The sequence below is a fragment of the Macaca nemestrina genome, chromosome 13, assembly GCF_043159975.1.
Source record: "Macaca nemestrina isolate mMacNem1 chromosome 13, mMacNem.hap1, whole genome shotgun sequence".
Taxonomy (NCBI): Eukaryota; Metazoa; Chordata; class Mammalia; order Primates; family Cercopithecidae; genus Macaca; species Macaca nemestrina.
This window is the reverse complement of record NC_092137.1, coordinates 69,376,682-69,399,634: the sequence shown is the minus strand read 5'-3', so window position 1 is coordinate 69,399,634 and position 22,953 is coordinate 69,376,682. Positions and strand designations below refer to the sequence as shown.

The following is a 22,953-nucleotide window of genomic DNA, read 5'->3' as shown; positions in this document are numbered from 1 at the left end:
GTTAATGGCGGCATCAACCTCATTGCAAACAGCTTGGGACTTGGAGGCAGGAAAAGATGATCCAAAGCCTAAACTTCTAATTACTAATATGTGGGCTTTGAGTAAGTTACACAACCTCTTTAAGCCTTCCTTTTTTTTTTTTTTTTTATGATGTCAAGTTATTTATACTGTTAGTAGTTAAAGACATACACTAAAACTACTCCAAGAATGGAACAAATATGTGGACTTGTAAAATTATTTTTAAGACTGACGACACAGGGGACTTCCCTGGTTCTCATAACCCAGCATCTATTTCGGGGTATCAATGGAGCCTGGAGGCAGTGGGAGAAAACAAACTTCATGGGGCAGATGCTGCTGGGACCAGGCAAAAAGCCTTCACACCCTAAGGTCCTCACTGTCATACACCAGCCCATTGCAAAGTATCATTCATTCATGACAGATGGATGACATGAAAGTCAATATACACAGTTAACCCATTTTGACACATTCATTCTTCAACACTTTTTTCAATACAATTCATCTTAAATTATATTAAGACATAAAACAGACCTGCTTTTGCACATCCATTACTGATATGTCTCCCAGGGTCAGGCAGAAGAAAACAGAATGACTGTCACACAATTGCTAATTGTCCAGACCTGAGAGAGACTCACCCACGAGTACTCCTGCACACCAGGTACTGCTTGTTGACTTGCGCATACTGGACTCAAAGACTTTTGAAAACTGCTCTTGCCCCTGAAACCTAAAACTCCACTGCCTGTCCTTCAGAATCACTGTAAATCTTTCCAATGATGGACGGATGAATGTAAGACTTCCTTTTCTTTACGTATGTGAAATTGAGGTAATTTCTGCTTCCCGATTCGTTCTGTGATGACATGAGACAAGGTGTGCAGAGATCTCGGCACATGGCCAGCTTTCAAAAAATGGCACTTCCCTTTCCATCCTCCCCTTCCTTCTACGTCCAAGCCAAATTCCTGGTGATGTGCTCATGCTTGGCCAACATAAATGAAGTTGATTTCTGTGAACAACCCTGTACTAACTGTGACTAGAGCTATGGTGTTAGTGGGTGGTCCCAGATTACACATTTGAGAAATTCACGCCCTTAAGATTGCCATCCGTGTGTCAAGAAAAGGGAAACCCAAGTGTATTTTCAAATGGTAAATTTAATATCTTTGATCAAAGTTGATCAATCATAAATGAGGGTAACATAATGAAACATTATGATTCATTCTGGCCACCTGAGAGGTAATTTGGGCTAGAGATGGCAATTAAATTGATAAGACACTGAAGATAGTAGATTCCTTAACCCAAAGTGGGGCAGTATAGAAAAAGTATTAGGTACCTAAACCTTTGTGAAACTCTTTCTAAAAAGCATGGCTATAATGCAATGAGGCTGTTCATGCAGTGAACATAACTGAACTCCCACATCCAAATGAATCTAATTATCTCCAATCTAGTGGCTTTGGAGGTTGGAGACTACCTCCAGTGATACAGCCATAGACCAAAGCAATTCTGAAACACCTCCCTCGGGACTCTTTCTAAAGTCAGTTTATAGGCCCCCAGAAGAAAATCTTATAATCTCTTAGTCATGCTTTGCTTTTCATGAAGGAGGCTCTGAGCTTGATAATCCATCATTCACCAGAACTGGTTCCTACAGCTTTTGGGGTTTTAGAAATCAAATGATGACGATATTCCCCTAATCCCCTACTGAGAATGTTCAAATACTGTGGCTTTAAAGTTATGACCATTTCAAAGCAGGAGTGCAGAATATATTTGGAATAGTGACAGCGTTGTTGGAGAAAGCATATGGTTTTCCAAAGCAAATCTTTTGAAGGAGCAGAAATCATATGGATGTGTAAATCCCAGTTTGCTATAAATCTTATTACTTTATGCCTTATATGAATAATACCAGAAGGACTGAGATAAGCCATCATTAATATGCAATTAAGGGGAAGATTGATGCCATACTCCTACAAACTCAAGCTCTGAGGCCCTTATCACAGAAGGTGACAAGTACTCTTGCAGTACTCTTGTCACCCTGACCCAGTCATGACATTTCATGTTACTTATGATGGTGAAGGTGATTAAAGTAAATCTTGGATTCATTCAGCACTTTCCTTTCTCTCCATAAAATGCATGGAGCTTGTTAATCAAAACCAGTTTTCAGAGAATAATCCAGACAAGATGTAGCTTGTTAGTACTTGGAGTACTTTAGTTCTTGGAAGTGGGGTGCTGAAATAGCATTACAGAGAAGGTACTTAGGAATGTTCCAATATTATGACACTGGAAGAGAAAGGCTGCTGTCTCATTTTCATTTTTTGTTTTATTAAATATAGTGATTTGTTTACTTATCGTTAATGTAGCTATTTATTTAATGTATATGCTCAATTGGTCTGATTGATCATCCCTCATGTATTAGTTGGCATCACCGTTATCTATTATTGGTAAGTAAACATCACCTACAATATACCATGGGCTGTTGCTTTAGATTATGAACTTGGAAAGGTGAATTTGGGTGGTGCCTCAAAAAGATAGATGCTTACCAGAGCATCTGTCATCTATGATCAACCATCAATCTGTCATCTATGATCAACCAGATGTAACCATGGTGATCAATTCCTTAAAGCAATGTCATTAAACTGTGTAATAGGGTGTCAAGAAACCAAGAAATTATTTCCCATTGAGTTTCTAATGCATGCTCAGCAGTAGGAGGCCTAGAAAGATGGACATCAGTTTCTAACCCTGAAAGAGGTTGTCAGAGTCCAATTACAAAGTCAGGACTGATTCTCAGGGCTTGCCTGGAGAGCAGTACAGGTGAAATACAGTTAAACTCTCAAAGCTGCTGCAATCTGCAGTGCCTGAGCTCAGAGCAGAGGGAGTTAGGAGGCTTGCAGAGGCCACTGAGTCATCCTGGGGCAGGTCCAGACAGCACTGGGCTAGGCCTTAAGGCCACAGTGAAATTGGATAGGGGAAAGAAGAGAGGGCATTCCAGAAGGAAAATGAAATGTGATCAAAGGCACAGAGTAGGAATGGACATAATTTTATTTAGAGTGAGGATGTATGAAATACAAAATTGCCATTCAACATTTTTATCTGTTAGGGATCAGTACATTCACAAATTTTAAGGCCAGTAGGCAGGGGCTAACTGGGGCTGCCAGGTCAAACTCCATCATAAGGAACATTTTGTAGATATGTACTTTGGCTGAGTTTGCACCTTCTATACACGATCTCAAGAATCTTGAGCTTTATAGATACCTATAAAGTATTCTAAGTCTGTAAATTTGGGCGATGCAGGTAAAATAAAATTGCCCTTTCATATTTCCTCAGCTTGCAAATGAAACAGTTTTCCTGATGCTGGCTTGTGTTGAAAAGGAACCCAGTAATATTTCAGTTGTCACTTATTCAAGTGCTTTTTATTTTTTAAAAAATGAAACAAAACATGAAGCCCACTGCTTTGGGCCCTGACTAAACTAACATCTGTTCTAGTAGCCACAGTAATGGCAAAGGAATGCTAGTTATGTATCATTTGTGGCACCGACTCTTCTTTTGAGGAGAAATAAGTTAACTCTCTGCCTTTTGCATTTCCTTGGTGCCCTAACGAATAGGTGAGAAGACGGCTGCTTTGCAAGAGGGAAGGTGTTTATATACCCTCATGGGACCTTGTCGTTCTGTAGGGAACAGAGGGAGGAGTTTGACTGCTTTCTGGGAATGCAAACGATATAAATCCTGTCAGTCCCAAATACTATCCTGATTAGAAAATACACGTAAGGACCCTGGGGCGACTTGTAATTTAGTGCAATATGACTGTAAGCTGCCAACCAGGATAACATGATCCTGGTGGGTCACCTCCCATTCTCAGATAACCTAGCTCACTGATTTTGCCAATGTTGGACTATTTAAAGAGTTGACAATTATTTTAGCATTGGCAGAAAGGAGATCCTCTCAGATTTTCTCTGCTTTTTGGTCCTTTTTCCCAAACTATTAAATCTCTCCTCTTCCTCCTCCTCCCATTTCTCTTTCCCACTGACAACTCCTTCCCCCTCTACCAATTTTGTTTTCTTTTTTCTTTTTTGAGATGGAGTCTTGCTATTGTTGCCTGGGCTGGAGTGCAATGGTGCGATCTTGGCTCATTGCAATCTCCACCTCCCAGGTTCTAGCAATTCTCCTGCCTCAGCCTCTTGAGTAGCTGAGATTACAGGTGCCCGCTGCCACACCTGGCTAATTTTTGTATTTTTAGTAGATTCGGGGTTTCACCATGTTTGCCAGGCTGGTCTCGAACTCCTGACCTCATATGATCCACCCGCCTCGGCCTCCCAAAGTGCTGGGATTATAGGCGTGAGCCACTGCGCCTGGCGGGTTTTTTTTTGTTTGTTTGTTTGTTTTTGAGACAGGGTCTTGCTCTCTTGCACAGCATAGGGTGGCACAATCATGGCCCACTGCAGACTTGAATTCCTGGATTCAAGTGATCCTCCCACTTCAGCCTCCTGAGTAGCTGAGACTACATGCACACATGCTACCATGCCCAGCTAATTTTTCTATTTTTGTAGAGATAGGGTCTCACCATGTTGCCCAGGCTCCCAATAACTTTTTGGATCCTCTTTCGATTTTGCACTTCTTCCTATAATTGTGCTTCTCTCAAATGGATTCACTGAACCAGAATGCTCAACCCAAACGACTAACTATCTGGAATAGCCTCAATAACCCAGGAGGTGGCATAAATGGACACACTGGTTTTTCACTAAAGCTTGGGTTCTTAGCCATATACTTTCTCTCAAGTTTTTAGAGACTAGGAATCCTTATTTCATATGCAATTTATGTAACCTTGGTTTTCTGATATTCAGGTACCCAGAAGCTTAAACTATCAAATTAGAAGTGTAGAGGGGAGAATCTAGATTAGGAAACACAGGTATGATATCGAGAAGTGAGAGACCAGAAAAAGTAGAACCATAAACTTAAAAAAAAAAAAAAGAAAGAAAACAACATAGTGATCGGAGACTGCTGTAGGGACAAACAGCTTTGCAAATTGAGAGTTTCATAGTAATTTGGCAAATTTTAGTTGGTGATAAAAATGGGGGAGAATAAAATGTACACATTTTACAATACTTTATAGCAACCATTTTGTGTACAAAGCCTTTCTAGGAAGGAGACTTAGGGGTAGGTGAGGGATGAACTCAATTTGCATGTGTTTTCTTGATTAATGATTTTTCTCCAGCACTGCCCAGAACCCATGACAGCATTAACTTCAGCTTATCTTCCCATCCAGATTGACAAGCAAGTACACAGTTCTTTCTATACACACCTATTTCTCTTTTCACCTCTTCTATGCCCAACTAATAGTTTTCTTTGTTACCTCTCTATTTATCTTGTTTTCTATTCTGTTCTTTCTTGGTTTTGGCCTTCTCTTTTTTGAAAGGGCTTACTCTGTCATTCTTCTCTAATCTCCTGAGTTCTATGCTTGGCTAACTGTCTTAAACTTTTATTCTTTTCTAACATAAACCCTCAAGATGACAAATTACCCTGTAAGGACCACTTTAGCTGCATTCCAAGTTTTGGTTTTGGCATCTTCATAATTGGTCGGCTCTAAGTATTTTCTAATTTACATTATGATATTACTTTGACTCATAAATGCTTTGGGTGTATGTCTGAAATTTCAAAATATATGAGATTTCCAAAATTCATTGGTAACTTGATTGGCTATTGATTTCAATTGTTTTTTATTTGGTACCAGAATATGATCTATATGTCATTTCTATAAATTTGTTGAGACTTGGCTTATGGTACATGACTGCTTTTTTTAAAGTGTAAGAGTGTACTTTGTACTTAAAAAAGAATAGATATTCTCTGTTGGATGCAGATTTCCCATATACAGTAAGCCATTCTCCAAAGGGGAAAGGCTAGAGTTCTTATTTTCCACTGTGAATGGGGGTGGGCAGTGGAAAATTAGTGACTGATCAGTTTCATTCATTATCTTTACTTTTGGCACAGTACAGACTGATAGAAAATATTTCTTTGCATTTCAGATGTATCTGTGGTAGGATGTCTTATTATTTTATGAGCTATTAGGGAAAACGCTGCCCATTATATCATGATATATTATTATGATCTGAAACATCTCAATTTTAGAGATGTTAAAATGTGGAAAGAAAAGTGTGTCTTAGATTTGATGAAGTATGATATTTTTGTCATTAGTCTTATAGTTGCATAACTCTTCATTTTATGCAACCAAAAATTTTTGGACCCTATTTTGAATGTTATGCTGGGACTTTATCGTGTGTCCACTGGATAATATTTAATTAAATTCTTCAAATCATTTATATTTTATTAATTCTTTTGACTGCTTGATCTATTAATTACTGAGAGCATTGTATAGAAACCTCCTCCTGTGATGGTGGATTTATCAATTTCTCTTTGCAATTCTATCAATTTTTGCTTTATATATGCTGAGGATACGTCATGAAGTGCAGATCAGAATTATGACAACTTCTAGGTTAACTTCCTTTTAATATTACGTAACGGTCCTCTTTATACCAATAATTTTTTGCCAATAAGTTTTTAAATCAAATATTAATATAGCTATACTAGCTTTCTTTTGGTATTTGACTGATAAAACTTTTCACATGCTTTTATTTTCAATCTTTCTGCGTCCTTATGTTTTATTGAATATATGTTTTATTGTAAATCATACATAGCTGGATATTTTAAAAACATAATCTGTCAATCTGTGTTTTTAAACTGCTGAGTTTGGTCCATTATATTTATTTTGCTTATGGATTATTTTGATTTAACTTTTAGTTCTACCATCTATTTGCTTATCTCAGTGTTTTCTAAAGTATAGATTCAGATAAATATTTTTTTTTTTCTCAATTACTCTCAAAACAAGGAAATTTCAAACTTAGGGAAAACATTCTTTAAAATACTTAGATATAAAAATATTGAAAGTCAATTGCTCAAACATCCAAGAAAAACAAATCAGCAAGAATCATCCAAAACATATTTTAAAAGATATTTTTATATATAACAAGGGTTACAAGGGTTGTCAAAATAGAGATGTTGGCAAACTACTTTTATTTCAGTTCATAAACAATATTTGAGATCTGAGTTCTGCATTCTGATATTCCTGTGGTCTTTTACCATCTCCGATGATCGTATGTAAAACCACAAGCCATCTTGTTAAAATAATAATAATGATAGTAATTATAATAATAAAAATACTGGGACGTTGTAAAAAAAAATACCTTGAATTATGGATGGCTCTATGGAGACTGGCTAATAAATAGAGGAGACTGATTTGTGACTAATGTGTTGTTTGTAAATTACAGGGTGTGTTTTGAGATTGCTTGAAAACAGATTATTCTCAGGAGTTTGAAGTACTCTGGTCTGACATATGATCCCACTTGTATTAGGTGGAGGTTGGCCAATCTGAACTGCATTAAGAGAAGTTGTGTCCAGTATCACCAACAGAGCTCTCTTAGATTGATTTTCAAAATGTGGGAACCAAACTTATTTGTGATACTGTATAGGACTGATAGTATTTAGTTTACTCCTTTCCTAACATACTTTTAGGTCTACAGTCACAGCCTCTCAGCGGCAGAAGGAGTCTGAAAGCTTTTCTACTCCAATCCCCCCTCTGAGGTATGAATGGTGGTTACATAATTCTGCCAAGTTGTCCTGCTGCCTGTGCTTGACTGCAACCAGAATAGGGAGCTCATTCCCACCCAATGCAGCTAATTAAAAAGGTCTTTTAAAAAACTGAGCCTGAAACTGTTTCTTTGAGCCTGTTCTACCCCTTGGATCTATACAACAAATAATCTGTAGAATAGGGCTCTACAGGTATGGCTGCACGTGTTTCAGAACAGCCCTTTGAATGTTGTCTCTATGCTAAGTATGCCCCAGGCTAAAGAGCCCCAATTCTATATTCTACATAACATACCATATTTGGTAGTGTTTCTCATACACTCAGCTTATCTGTGTTCTCCCTTGGAGTGTCCTTGGTACTGAACACAATATTCGAATGAAGATTTTAACTTCACCAAGTTGAGAGGTCCCATCACCTCCTTAGTTTCACATACTATACTTCTGCTAATTCAACCAGAAGTCAAAGCCTTTGGAAACCATCTCACTGTACAAATTCACATAGAGACCACAACATCAGTGCAAGAAAACTAAAACTGGGCATCTACTGTGTGTCAGGTCCCATGCCAGCTCTTCTCAGTACATTATCTCAGTCTAAAGTCATACATCCTGTAAGTAGCAGAACCATGATTTTAGCCACATTGATCTGATCCCAAAGCCCACTTTTCCTCTCTAAGTCTTTCCTCTGTGTTTTGCTAAGCCACATATTTCAAAGGACCTATCACCTATAATTACAGAAATAACAAAGTGTGTCAGTTGCAGTTCTTTTTCAAGGGCTGAGTATGAGGCTCTCATGATTCACTTGTAGCCCCAGTGCTGTGGATTGGTCACTCTTGGTACTAAATTCCTTTAGCCCAAATAATGGAAAAGTAAACTAGAGTCTACTCCTTTTCCAGATGACCAAATTCACAGATCAGTGGCATCCAAATTAATGCCATTTTGTTATCATTAATATACTTAAAGCATACACATGCTAAATTAATCCTCCTAAATAATGCACTGTGCTTCCCACAAATGGCTTCCCATTGCCCAAACTCCATATTCCGTCATTCAAACCCTCTTCAAGGTGAGTCTCCTATCTCCCTTCCGGTTCAGTCTTGCCTCACTCTTCCAGGTTATGTGACACTGAATGAGTAAGAAGCAGTGAGTGTGGGAGAGTTGGACAGGAAGTGGAATAATGTTGTTGGGGCTAAGGAACCTACAGGGGAAAGTCAGTTAGTGAGTCCTGATTCTGTCCTCTGCAACTGCTTGTTTGGAAGGGTCTTCTTTTCTTCAGAGGTTGTTTCCTGGTATTGAGAAACAGTTTGGGGAGAGTCTTGTTGGGGAAAATACACTCATGGGATAGAGTTTTGGGACTGAGCTAATCATGAGCTGCCTACTTGTTATACCTGAATTTCTGAATAATCTGTCCAGCTTCACTTTGCAGAAGGGGTAAAAAGCCTTCTTGGGTAACTGGGAAGTAACTCACCAGGCCCACGAAGTGGACACTCCTTAGAGCATGCCATGTTTGTGTCCGCTGACTTACCTAAAGGCTCATGAGTCTTTGGAACAGATGGGGAAATTCGGGATACCTGTGTGATATTTGCTTTTATACCCCAAATTGTATAATATTTACCTCTTCGAGTAATATATCCTGCCTTGGCAACTGTATTTTAAGCCTCTGGAGGGCAAGGACTGGCTATTCTTCTTTGAGTCCCTAACACTTTGCCCAGAGTATAGATTTAAAACACGTTGGTCCTGATTGTTATGATATCATTGACTCCATTTGCCATCAGCAACCTCCTCCCCATCCCTCTTTCCTTAATAAAGAGGCCCACATGCATACAGCACTGGAATGAATTGTCTATCCCAAAGACAGCTACCTACTTTGATTGATGGGCTGTTTGCTGACCTTGGAAAAGAAATAGAAGAAAAAATGTCTCTGATTTTTACTTTCTCTGAAGAGTATGCAATAATTTTTTATTATGTTGGAAGGTGAGATTGCCACTCAGCACAGGCTACTGGATTCACTCCCTACCAGGCTGGTGAAATTCAAGAGATTTTGGCAAGGCCAGCCATGCCAGCTGTCTGTTTACCTAGAGAGTCATAATGACTACAAAAACAGGCTGGATTTGTACTCTCTCATTGCTTTAAAGCAACTGGTAATGGAATTGAACCGACTTAGAAAACAGACCCCTGGAAATTGCCTCCAAAAACAGTGGTGGGGGGTGGTCACTGCCCTCCTCTGCTGTCTTTTACCTGCGGCCACTGTGGCCTCCACCTCTGGGCTCCAGCACATCCCCTTCTGAGCCAGTCCTCACCAAAGCAGACTGTGCACCCACAGCCCCAGCTGGCGGCATCCAGAATAACTGAACTGCTGTAATCTAAGTTTCTGGTATTCCAGGGTGAGCTCAGGCCATGCCAATGTTCCCTGGGTCCCAGCTTTTCTGGAGTGATCTTGAGTCGGTCAGTCTCTATGGTTCTGCTTGGCTTCCAGCCTTGCGCTGCAGACCCTCACAGACTAGAGGCCTGCCCAGAATCTTGATCCAGTTAGTGGGCTATTTCTATACCCTTCCACCAAGTCTGCATCCCAGGCAGGGGTCTGCTCCTACTTGGCGCTGGTGCTTTTATGATGATATCTTTGACTATTGCCCTTCCTGGGAATGCTGGTTATACTTTCTCACCTGGCAGATTTTTTTCCCCCTGTTAAATTATGCTCAAGTTTCTTGGATGTGAAGATTGAATTGCTGGCCATCCTTTTTTTTTTTTTTTTGAGACAGAGTCTCGCTCTGTCACCCAGGCTGGAGTGCAGTGATGCAATCTCGGCTCACTGCAAGCTCCGCCTCCCGGGTTCACGCCATTCTCCTGCCTCAGCCTCCTGAGTAGCTGGGACTACAGGCGCCCGTCACCACACCCGGCTAATTTTTTATATTTTTAGAGATGGAGTTTCACTGTGTTAGCCAGGATGGTCTTGATCTCCTGACCTCGTGATCCGCCTGCCTCGGCCTCCCAAAGTGCTGGGATTACAGGCATGAGCCACCGCGCCTGCTGGCCATCCTTTTCTGAAGTCTACCTCCCAACCAACTCAGAGCCCCCTGTTCTGATTCTACCTCCTTCTGGCTCCTTTTCTTTCCTGCCAGCAGGTGCCATCATGGTACCAGTATGACCCTTGCTTGGGTTCATTCATTTATTCACTCAACCATCATTATTTGCTGAGTAATGAGTATGTGCAGACATTGTGCCAGGTGCTGGGTTGTAACGGTGAACAAGACGGTCTGTTTTGCCTCAAGAAACATAGGGGCAATACTATGCCTGAGAGACAACTGCTCTTTCCAATGTCTGCGTTTTCTTTATGACAATTCTCCAGTTGTTTCCAAAGCTATAAACTACCTCTATATGGCAGCCTGAGGCCTGCCTTCCTATGAAACAAAGGTAGCCATAAAGTGGTGAAAATAACCTGGACGTTAACAGGGTCTTTCTTCCTGAAACAATGAACAACAAGTCTGCGGCTCTCCAGGCCTTTGTGTGAGAGGAGGAAGTGAAGGCACAACTTGGAATATGGAAAAGAGGAATTTGGAGAGAAAATTTTGAAGTCTTTGTCTGACAACATATAAGTGAGAAGGTCCCTAGGCTTGTCATATTGGGTTAAAATTTTCTTTTAGGCAAATTCCTATCTTTATATCAGAAAAAGGGGCCCCAAAGAAAGCACATATAGAACAGAACAAAAGAACATTTAAGAATCCCAAGATTCTGAATTTAAAACCTTAGGATTCTTAAATGAATGGGATTGGGAGTGAATCAAAAGAATAATTCATTTTTCTTAAATGGATTTTAATCATGGCTTCATCCTGTGTGTTTAGTATTTGACAAGTTTATTAAAATGCAGAATCCTGGGCTCCCCCCACCCCAAATCTTGATTCTTTAGTTTTTCTTTTTCTTCCCTTTTTTTTTTTTGGAGACAGAGTTTCAGTCTTATTTCCCAGGCTGGAGTGCAGTGGTGAGATCTCAGCTCACTGCAACCTCTGCCTCCCGGGTTCAAGCAATTCTCCTGCCTCAGCCTCCCAAGTAGCTGGGATTACAGGCATGTGCCACCATGCCCCACTAATTTTGTATTTTCAGTAGAGACAGGGTTTTGCCACGTTAGTCAGGCTGGTCTCGAACTGCTGACCTCAGGTGATCCACTGACATTGGCCTGCCAAAGTGGTGAGATTACAGGCATGAGCCACCGCACATGGCCAATTCTTAAGTTTTTCAACCATGGCACTATTAATATTTTGGACCACATAATTCTGTGCAGTGGGGCTGGGGGTGTCCTGTGCATTGTAGGTCTCTTTCATTGTCTCTTTCTCTCTCTCATACACATACCCACACCCACACACGCATACATACCCACTCACCCACCCACACATATTCTCTCCTTTTCACCAAACAAATATTTTTAGAAATATACCACTAGTTCAGGAAAAGACCAGTCTGAATTAATAAAAATCTGAGAAATAAAATGGTCAAAAATCTTGGGAAACAAGTTGGCACCGCGTTCATCCCCATAGAAAGCAAGCCATACTTCAAACCACCCTGAGTCATGGCTAATTTGAAGGACATTGGAGGACCCAGTCTGTATGCAACCTTTTCTTAGGTCATGAAATGTACCTGCTCCGATAAAAATGCCTCCAAATATGCCAGGCATGATAAAATTTCTTTTTGAAGCAACAGAAATTTTGCATGTGGTAATAATGTATCAACTTCACTTGCTTTAATTCATGTGTTTAATTTGTCTAAATATTTCCCTATGTTACTATTTACTTGATTCATTTATTGAGGAAACCTCTTCAAAAGTAGTAAAGACTCAGACTGCCACCCAGTCTTGTTTGACTTATCGCCACACCTGATTTACTGGTGTTCTTCTTCCTAGTTGTCCTGTGGGCAACATCTTCAAGGTTTTTTTCCAGCCTGCTCTTAAAATCCAGGCTTATCGTGGAGACTCAAAAGGAGCATGCTTCTTACTCAGGGGGAGATAGCCTGTTTATAAGCCACAGGACATGTATGGCGAATCTAATGGGGCAGGCCATTAGACTTTTACTTGGCAAGGATAGAGAATGAGGTCAAAAACCTAATACACAACTGTCATTTTTTGACAGACTATTATGTACCTCAAGCCCCTTATATATTTAATCTTTACTATAAACATGCGAGACAGGTTCTGAAACAGGCTCCAGGTAAGCTTGTCCAAGATTACCCTGGAAAGTCAAGGGACTGGGGTGTGAAATTAAGATTTGTATTCTTAATTCCTCCATTATGCTGCAATTATAGAGCCATTGTTTTCGCTTTGATGTCTCAGGTCTGAGTCTGTTGAATTTCAGGTTTCATTCAAATGGTATTTCTCTAAACAGTGATATGACATGGATCCGCTCAAAGTTATTGAACCTTGTTGCTATTGCAGTCAGGCTGTTTTTCATATAAATTAGGAGAAAAAAACAGGGGTCTTCATTTATTTAATGTTGAATTTGGAACCTTATGTCTGACTTAGGTTACTTTCTTTTCTTCGAAGATTGTGACCTTCCAACCCAGCAGCCAGTACAAAGCAAATCCTGATCAGGCTTAACAGGCATGAGCATCAGCCGGGCTGCACTGTCACATCTTGGGTGTCCAAGATTAAGGGTTTGGAGCATACATCCTACGAGGATAGTTGCCAGCTTGAGAAATGGCCCCAAATCGAAAGGCCCCAGAAATGGATGCAAAACGAGAAGGAAAAACAACAATAACAAAGTCACGGTCTGGGAGAGCCCATGAACAAACTGTGCTCAGAGACATATCCATCCTTGGTTCAGGTTGGTGTCTCTTTAGGGCATGGCCTCGTCCCACTTCTTCACCTATAATTACTATGTTTCAAATCACTCAGGTGTTCTCTCTCCATGATGCTCTCCTGACTCTTCTTGCCTTCACTTATCCTTCCCCACTCTGAAATCCTATGGCATTTATACCTGACTCAGACGATCTTATTCTTTATTATACATTTATACACTCTTTTTTTTTTTTTTTTTGAGAAGTAGTCTTGCTCTGTCACCAGGCTGGAGTGCGGTGATGCAGTCTTGGCTCACTGTAACCTCCGCCTCCCGGGTTCAAGCAATTCTCCTGCCTCAGCTTCCCAAGTAGCTGGGATTACAGGTGCGTGCCACTACACCAGCTAATTTTTGTATTTTTAGTAGAGACAGAGTTTCACCATGATGGTCAGGATGGTCTCGATCTCTTGACCTTGTGAACTGCCCGCCTCGGCCTCCGAAAGTGCTAGGATTACAGGTATAAGACACCACGCCCGGCCTATTATACACTCTGTTATATGCTTGTTGGACTCTTTCTCCAACTGGATTTTAAGCTCCTTAAGGACAGTGACTAGGAGACAAAGTAGGAGTTCAAGACATACTTGATTGATTTCCTGATTTTTGGATACTTTGAGTGGGAAATAATAGAATTTTTAAATATCTAAAAGAAAACAATCTTCATGAAAAGTTCTTCATGTTTCTAAAATTTGCTTTGTTCAAAAGGACAAATCTCTTTTCAATACTTCCCTTAAAGCAGTACTATATTAGTAATTTTCTCAACCTCTGGCCGGAGTTTGGTGAAGAAAAGTGAGGCAGTTAAGACTACAGAGATGGCTGTATTTAAATATCTGGTGGGCGAGGACTCTGGATGTTTGACCATTTTCTACAGTCATGGAGCTCACCAAAGTTTACCATTTGTATAGGAATCTTTTAGCTGTTGGATGGAAAAATCTCTTTCCTGTGAAACTCCATGGAATTTCTGCTTCTGGCTCAGGCAACAGTTATTCATTGCAGACCATGAAAACTTGTGACACAGGTATCCAAATGGGCACCAAATAAGTGAGAAAAGAAAAGTCTCAACTACATATTTTTAAAAGTATTTTTGATTCCAGGTGATGAACTGGGCAGGCTGTGACTGGCATTGACAATATCCCTTTACTCAGACCCAGGGGATCACTTTTGATTGAAAAACCTTGTCCTCCAAACCAGCTTCCCAAGAAACAAACGCAAGTCCAAGACCTTACTTCATATTCTGGATATCCACACATTCCACCTGCATCTCTATTTTGCCCAGTGATAGTTTCAGCCTTTAATTTGAGCTGCTGTGTAGGACCTGGCTGGGGACTGGAGTTTTATGTTTGAATATAAGGCCCCTTTTCTGGATGAATTCGGCCATCTCTTCTTCCCCCTTTCAATCACCTGGGCTTTGGTCGAGTGATAAACATGTACCCCTGGATACATGTTGTCTCAGAGGAGCCCCTTGGTTATAACGAGACTGAATTAAAGAGCCAGTTCTCTAGGAAGAATCTCAAATTAGTTAAACATTTTTTCATTAAGCTTCCACTATAAAACAGCTAACAATGACTGAGCACTGACTATCTGCTAGGTCTTCTGCCATATACTTTACAAATATTATTTCATTTAGTGTTCACAATACTGATAGATGTAAATTTTTATTATCTTAGTTTTATTGATTGGGAAACTGAAGCACAAAAGGGCTAAACAATTTTTTTTTTTTTTTCCGGAGATGGAGTCTCACTCTCTCACTCAGGTTGGAGTGCAGTGGTGTGATCTCAGCTCACTGCAACCTCCACCTCTCAGGTTCAGGCTGATTCTCCTGCCTCAGCCTCCAGAGTAGCTGGGACTACTGGCATGTACCACCACGCTCGGCTAATTTTTGTATTTTTAGTAGAGGCAGTTTTGTCATGTTGGCCAGGCTGGTCTTGAACTGGCTCTCAAGTGATCTGCCCGCCTCTATCTTCCAAAGTGTTGGATTGCAGGCATGAGCCATGGCACCTGGCTAGGGGCTAACCAACTTATCAAGATCATGTAACCGGTACACAGCAAAACGGATTCCCTGATTTTTCCCCCTCCTCCCTAAATCATCTTCTCCCTCTGTCTTCCTCCTGTCTGGCAGCTAATGGCAACTCCATCCTTTCAGTTTCTTAGGCCAAAACCCTTGGGACATTCTTGATTCGTCTCTCTCTCTCTAAACCCTACATTCAATGCTTTGGAAAATTCATTAGCTCTGCTTTCAAAATATATCCAACTCTGACCACTTCTCTCCACCTCTTTGCCTTCTCCTGATTCAACCTATCATCACCTTCTGCCTGAAGTGTTGCCATAACCCTCCTAACAAATCACACTGCTTCTATCTTTGTCTCTTTGTCTACCCACAGCCGAGTAATCTTCCAAAAAGAAGTCAGACCACATTGCCCCTCTGCTCAAAAGCCAAAGTCCTTCCACAACCCTGCACATCCCATCCCCAGGCACCTCACTGCCTGCTGCTATCCTGAGAGGGAATGAGGACAGCAGCAGGCACGGAGGTGCCTGGGGATGGCAACTCCCTACCTGCTCTTCTGTGAACACCAAGGATCACTGGCCATAGGGTCTTAGCATGAGGGCTCTTGGTTTGGGATATCCCACCCTTCTCCATGCTCCCATAGCCTCATGGTTAACTTCCTCACTATCCAGGTCGCTACCCAAATACCAGCTTTTCAATGTATCCATTACTGTATTTACAACTGGAACCTACTCGCCTAGGTAGTAGGAAATCCTCTCACTCTCCTCTAATTATCCTATAGCATCTATTACCTTTTACCATAGCATGTAGTTTATTTACTATGCTTATTACTCATTGTCTGCCCTTCCCCCATCACACAGGTATTTTTATCTGTTGTGTTCTCTGATATATCCCAGGTACCCAGAGTTGTACCTAGCACATAAATATGTCAATAAATATCAATAAATATGTGTTGAATACATGACTGAAAGAACACATATCAATAAATATGTGTTGAATACATGACTGAAAGAACTTGGATCACAAATCTTAGAGTGGTTATAATTTTGTTGTAAACTAATACAGCATTCTCACATGAAAATGGAATAATGCAGAATATATTATGAGGTGGTCTTGATCAAGGGTCAAGTGAAGAGCAGATTTAGTGGCATGTGCTCAGATGAGGGAGATGTAAGATGTAACTGGAGGTGGTGTGGGTTGGGACGGTGCAGTGGGACTCAATGGGAAATTCTTTTATTTTTGCAATGCATTGGCAAGGACACCTTTTCTTCTTAATTAGAGGCCCATGATTTAAAGTTGTAGCCCTGTATTTGCCATACCACAAGTTTAGTCCTGAGATGCCTCCTCTTCCCACTTCCCCTGCTCTGTGGTCTCAAAGGCAGTGGCTATTTCTCAGTGGTATGGTCAGACATAATGAGAAATACAGATCCAACTGTTGGATCACTCAAAAGCTGGGAGGAATCTGGAATGGAGTTATTCGATTTAGAGTATTTTAATCATTTCCTGCAGGTTGGCAGGTCCCAGAAGGGTCAATTTTCAACAGAATCAGACAGGATACACTTGAAGAAATTTCAATGCTTCTGCATACAGTTTTTAAAATTTGGTGGTGTCCTACTCAGGCCTACAGACTGAGGGTTGACCAGATGTCTGAGACATGGACATTTCTCAGTGGTAACACTTCTCTGACACATTCCTAGTTTCTTTCTTTGGTCAAGTAAACTTTCCCATCATCTGTACCATTTACAATGGGCTACCTTGCTTTCAAGAAAATTGGTTTGCTCCTCACACAAGATGAAAATTGGCACTGGGGGCATTAGGAGGGAGACTGTTGTCTATCCTGAGGACTGGCTTCCTGTTCTTTTATGATAACCCATTTCTATATTATCTACATTCAGTGCATGCCTGTTCTTTCTTGTCCAACTGTGATGGTATTAAGGACACAACTCTAATTACTGAGGGGTTCTATCAACACAGCTTCCAAAGGCCAGTGAGGAAGTGACTGTAGTATAATAACTACCTAAGCTGACCATCAGGCCAAACATTAGTTTCTAGAATGAGCTAATGAAGAAATGTATTCAGTTAAAGAAACTGAATACGCTGACAAAGGTTATTTTGGAAATGCTCATGTTAGGGGCTGATGTCTTTTTTTATTTTTATTTTTTTGAGACAGGGTCTCACTGTCACCCAGGCTGGAGTGCAGTGGTGCAATCTCAGCTCACTGCAACCTCCGCCTCTCGGGCTCAAGCCATCCTCCCACCTCAGCCTCCTGAGTAGCTAGGACTACAGGCATGTGCCATCATGTCCAGTTAATTTTTGTATTTTTTGTAGAGATGGGGTTTCACCATGTTGCCCAGGCTGGTCTTGAACTCCTGGGTTCAAGTGATCCACGCACCTCGGACTCCCAAAGTGCTGGGATTACAGGCATGTGCCACTGTACCTGGCCAAGGCTGAGGTTTTGACATGAGCTAACTAAGCCCCGACTGCCCCCTGACAGCTTGAGCTCTGAGACACTGACAGTGGGCAGGACCAAATCCAGAGACTGATGGGTTCTCAGTCACAGCTGCACATGACAACTTCCTGAGGGGGCGGTGGAACCACCAAAGCTGGGGCTCATGCCAGAGGCTTAGGTTCAGTCAGTCTGGCATGAGGTCAGGGCACCAATCTTATTAAAAAGCTCTCCAGGTGATTTTACATATAGCCAGGAATGAAAACTACCTGATGCAAAGGCTCCAGAGAAGGGCTATCTGAGGAGCTGGGAGAGAGAATGCAGTCCCTACTCTTGCCTCACAATCCCTATTGTAAGGGCTCCTTCCCCACTCTCTCTCCTGCTTCATCAGTTTTCCATTTTCTCCTTGGTTATTTCCACAACAATAAACAAGTTGCAAATTCTCCCATCCTAAATAAAATGACCTCCCCAAACTCCACATTTTCCTTCAGCTCATACCCATTTTCCTGCATCCCTTTAGAGATGAACTGCCTAAGACGTTCTTTTGTATATGCTGTCCAATTCCCTTCCATCCATTCTCTCCTAAACCCACTCTATCTGGGCCTCCACCCTCACTACTGCACAGACATAGCCCATCTTACCATCTGCTTAGGCCAGTGACTTTAGATCTCCCCTTCAACAGAAATGGGGAAGCTGGAGAACTTAACACAGACATGCCTGACACACTCTGGGGTACAGCACACCCCAATCCAGCCTGTGGCTGGTCGAGCAGTGCTGGGATCAAAGCTCAGCAAGCAGAACGAAGAACCAAAAAACTTTCCAGGGTACCTTTGGAGAAGACTGCTGCTTAAGAAACGTTGATGGTGACAACGATAATGAGATCTCTAGGAAAGGGAAAGGTTATGACTTACACAGTGTGTGGTGGTGATGATGACAGAACTGGAGATAAAAGAGAGGCCATCGTTCATGCTGACCTGGAGTGCAGCTTTCCTGCAATGACAACAAGGGAAGCAGATTCTCAGCATGGTGTGCAATGAGCAATAGGCTGAGAGCCAGACACACAGGTCTCCTTTGGGCTCAGCTCTTAACTACACTTGAGACTGGAGTCTCTTCTCCAGGGGAGGAGGGGTCTCAGTTTCCTCTTTTGTAAAATGTGGAGGGTAGTCTGTATAGCCCATCCTCCTCTAAAGTTTAGAGAAATGTCAGGATATGCGTGGCCGGTGTATTAAGGCAGTGCATTCAGATGTTCCGGCATTTCAGTGAGTGGCATTGAATGGGCAAAGCTTACTTTCATTTAACTTGCTTGTCACATTGTAGTTGGACAAAGTATTCTTTAAAAATAGTCCAAGTCAATGGGGGATAAACTGGGCTAACTATAAATGCGATATTCTACTGCTGTTATCTGGACTCTCAGTGATTTGATGGGGGTGGCTTTGTTACCATCCAACAGACTCACAGAGGTAAAGCAGAAGATGAATTTGCCTTCTATCTCTTCCCACTCTAAGACACTCACCGAAAACTGACCTTACGTTTTGTTGCATTTTGCAGCATGGACACTGAGCTAATTTGTGAAATCAGGGGCATCACAGATTGATGCTGGGCAACCAGAGTTGGAGGTTTTACAATATGAACACATGATTAAAGGCAAAATTCAGATGAACAAGTTCAACATTTTTCCCTTAAAGCCTCCATTCTTTGTCTAGCCTGTTATAGACACAGTCTTGGAGAGGTTATTTTTGTTGTTGTTGTTCTCTGCACCAGCATTGCCTCGTTTTCCACGTATTTCTTTTCTTGCTCAGGGTGCCCATTCTCTTTCTTCTGTTGATGGTTTTGATCTCATCTCATTAGTGCTTATCATAATTGCATTACCATGAGGTTTTCCCCCATAAATTAGTTCAGGGAACTTTTTCTGGTCTGGGTGAACATCTGATGCCGTGCAGAGTAGAGGAAGGAGCACTGTGTGGGAAATCGGAAGGTGTGAATCTGAGGTCTTGGCTTGCCATGAACCAGCCATGGCCCAACTTGGCCTTTCTGAGCCTCCCTTTCTCTAAGGAGGAGATAACAATCATCTAGCAGGGCAATGGTGATGACAGAGCAAGGTCAAATGTGTGAGAACTTTCTAGAAGTGTAGGTGTGATTAAGCCAGACAGACCTTGGATTGAGCCCGGACTCTTCCACTCACTGCTTATGACCTTAGGCAAGCTATTTAAAGTCTGGCAGCCACAGTCTCTACATCTGTAAAATTGGGATAGTGGGAATACCTGGTTAATGGGGAACCTGGGGGAATGAAATGATGTACTTTGTAAAACACTTATGCTGGTGTCTGGGTCACTGTAAACACTGGCTCCATCATAAGCTGGAGGAACCTAGAGACAGGCTGCACTTCCTCTAGATGCTTTCTTTTCCCCTGTCCCCCCACACCTCCTCTCTCTCTTCCCTGGCTGGAAGGTTCTGTTGCTGGTGAAAACTTACATGCCAACTTCTTTTAAGATAGGCGCTGGACACAGTAAATAAGTATCTTCCACAGAAAAGGGCTTCTCATCTGCAAAAAGGAAATCACTGTATTAAGAAGAGGGAGGTGAGTTTACAATTTCAAATTCAGTGACTTCTAGAGAACATCAACCAAGTCCAGGGAGATACCAGAAAAACAAAAATCATTTTGAGCTTAAAAACTCTTGAGCTGCAAAACCCATTAGCAGTGAACTCAAGTGCTCCTGCCTGAATCATAGCTTCCTGTGGTACGTGCAGTCGAGTCAACTGGTGAGAAAATAGTGGGTGAACTCCTAGATAGAGCAGGAGTCACTGAGGGGAAACAAGAAAATATTAGACTGGTCCTAATGAGTTCCATATCTAAGTCTAGTTTGAGAGAGAAGCCATATTTGTGGAAAAAGTTTGCTGACAAATGACTTCACCAAAGTATCATTGGGCTTCATAAGACAGGGAGCTTCCTTTACACGGCTGTCATAGTCAGGTCATAGGAAAGCACAAAACATGAGGTATGCTTTTGTGCAGAGATGGGGAAGAGACATTGAGCAAAGACAGGGCATACTAAAGGCATGTTCCAAGGTAGGATATAAGAAGGATTTGAAAAGATCAGTATAGAAAGTTTGGTCAAGTTCTTTGAGTTAGCCTGAGGGATTTGGACAAAGTTCTGTAAGTTATAGAAAGAACTTTGGTGGGTTTTTGAGTAAAACTGAAGTGATGGTTTTGGAGGTTGTAGCAGATGTAGCTGTGGAAGGTGGATCAGAGTGGGGGACTCTTGGGGTAGGGACGTTCTTGTACTTATTCTAATGGATGACCAGGAAAAAGCTTAAAGTGGCTTTAATTCAACCTCCCTAAGAACTTCATTGTATCCCAGTTTCTGGGGCCAGAGGCAGGGTTGAGAAGTTATTACACTAAGTATATAATAGTCATTCCTTCAAGCCTCAGCTTTTATCGGGTACGTGTGCTGTACAAAAAGGTTGTGGTAGGGCATATAGAAGAAATGAAGATGAATAAGATCTGTGTCATTAATCAGGCTGTGACTACAAGTTCCTGTAACTAGAAGACACAAAGGAATACGTATATTATTAAAGGATAATATTCTGCTTTTGTGGTGACACTGATTCTCTTATGATATCTCCAAGTCATGACTGCAGAATACAGCTGACATTAAACTCTTACCTGAGTGAAGGTTAGGAAGCTGCCTGGGATGGGAGTTAGAGGACACATCTGAGTGCTAAGCACAACATCCCCATTGGCAAGAGGAGGAAGAAGATGTACAGGAAAATCTTCAAGTGGTGAAAAGTTAGGGGGGTTATTCCAGGTCATTTGGTTATTCGTTCATGCAACAAATACTTATTGAAGACCTGCTCTATACTAGAGATGTAGGCTGATGTAGGCTTTGAGAGGAGAAACACAGTCTCTGCTTTCATGGATTTTATAGGAGGCAGGAGAGACAGTTATTTAACATTACTAAGAAATAAATTCTTTGAGTGTGTACCATGTGCCAAGCAATGTGCTAAGGCTTGCAATGAACAAAACAGATAAAGTACCCTGTCCAAGGAGCCAACATGCTAGTAATTACACAAATTGTTGTGTAATTATAATTGTGATGAGCACACAAAAGGAGAAGGAGGGGGCTGGCCCTCATCTGGGAGGTCAGGAAATGCTTCCCTACCCCACCCCACGCTCCGCCCCAGGAAAGGCTATTTAAGCTGAAACCTGAGGTCGGGTGAGGGGGTAGAGTGGGGAGGGGGAGGCACTGCAAAGATCCTGGGGCAAGAAGGACCCCAGATCTTTTGAGAGCTAAAAGAGGGCCAGTGAGGGCTGTTGAATCTAAATGAGACAGACAATGGCTCAAAATGAGTCTAGAAAATGCAGCAGGGCCAGATGACCACGGCCACCTAGGCCATGATGAAGCTTTTGAAATTCTTCCTAAGCGCAACAGGGAACTACTGGAGGTTACCCCCATATTTAGAATCAGCTGTTGGCAGATGATGGATTGTTGCAGGAATGGTGACGCTGTGTTGAGTAAAATTATAAAGCATACGATGACAGTGTAGGATCATGCAGTACCTGAATTGAGCATTATTACTATTATTATTTTATTATATATTTTTTTCTGAGACAGAGTCTCACTCTGTCACCCAGGCTGGAGTGCAGTGGCACAATATCAGCTCACTACAACCTCCGCCTCCCGGGTTCAAGCTATTGTCCTGCCTCAGCCTCCCAAGTAGCTGGGATTACAAGTGCCTGCCACCACGCCCGGTTAATTTCTGTACTTTTTTAGTAGAGACAGGTTTCACCATATTGGCCGGGCTGGTCTCGAGCTCCTGACCTTGTGATCCGCCTGCCTCGGCCACCCAAAGTGCCTGGATTACAGGTGTGAGCCACCGTGCCCGGCCCAAGTATTATTATTTTCAAGATGTCCTTCCATCTGTGATGATAATACAGGCAGTCCCCAACTTAACAATGGTTCCACTTAAACAATATTGTGACTTTATGAAGGTACTTTCAGTTGTGTATATTAATGGTGAGTACCCACACAACCATTCCGTTTTTTACTTTTAGTA

General features: G+C 41.6%; 1 protein-coding gene across 3 annotated transcripts in view; it reads right to left on the bottom strand.

Annotated features, from left to right (window-relative positions):
- The window catches only part of LOC105465199 (ANTXR cell adhesion molecule 1), a 239,376-nt gene that overhangs the window by 109,410 nt on the left and 107,013 nt on the right, over positions 1 to 22,953 (bottom strand). For all 3 annotated transcript variants that reach the window (XM_011713474.2, XM_071076840.1, XM_071076839.1), the window contains exons 11-12: positions 20,372 to 20,441; positions 18,811 to 18,889 (exon numbers count right to left, since the gene is read on the bottom strand). In XM_011713474.2, coding sequence (XP_011711776.2) covers positions 18,811 to 18,889; positions 20,372 to 20,441 — 149 coding nt within the window. The remainder of the gene's footprint in view (positions 1 to 18,810; positions 18,890 to 20,371; positions 20,442 to 22,953) is intronic.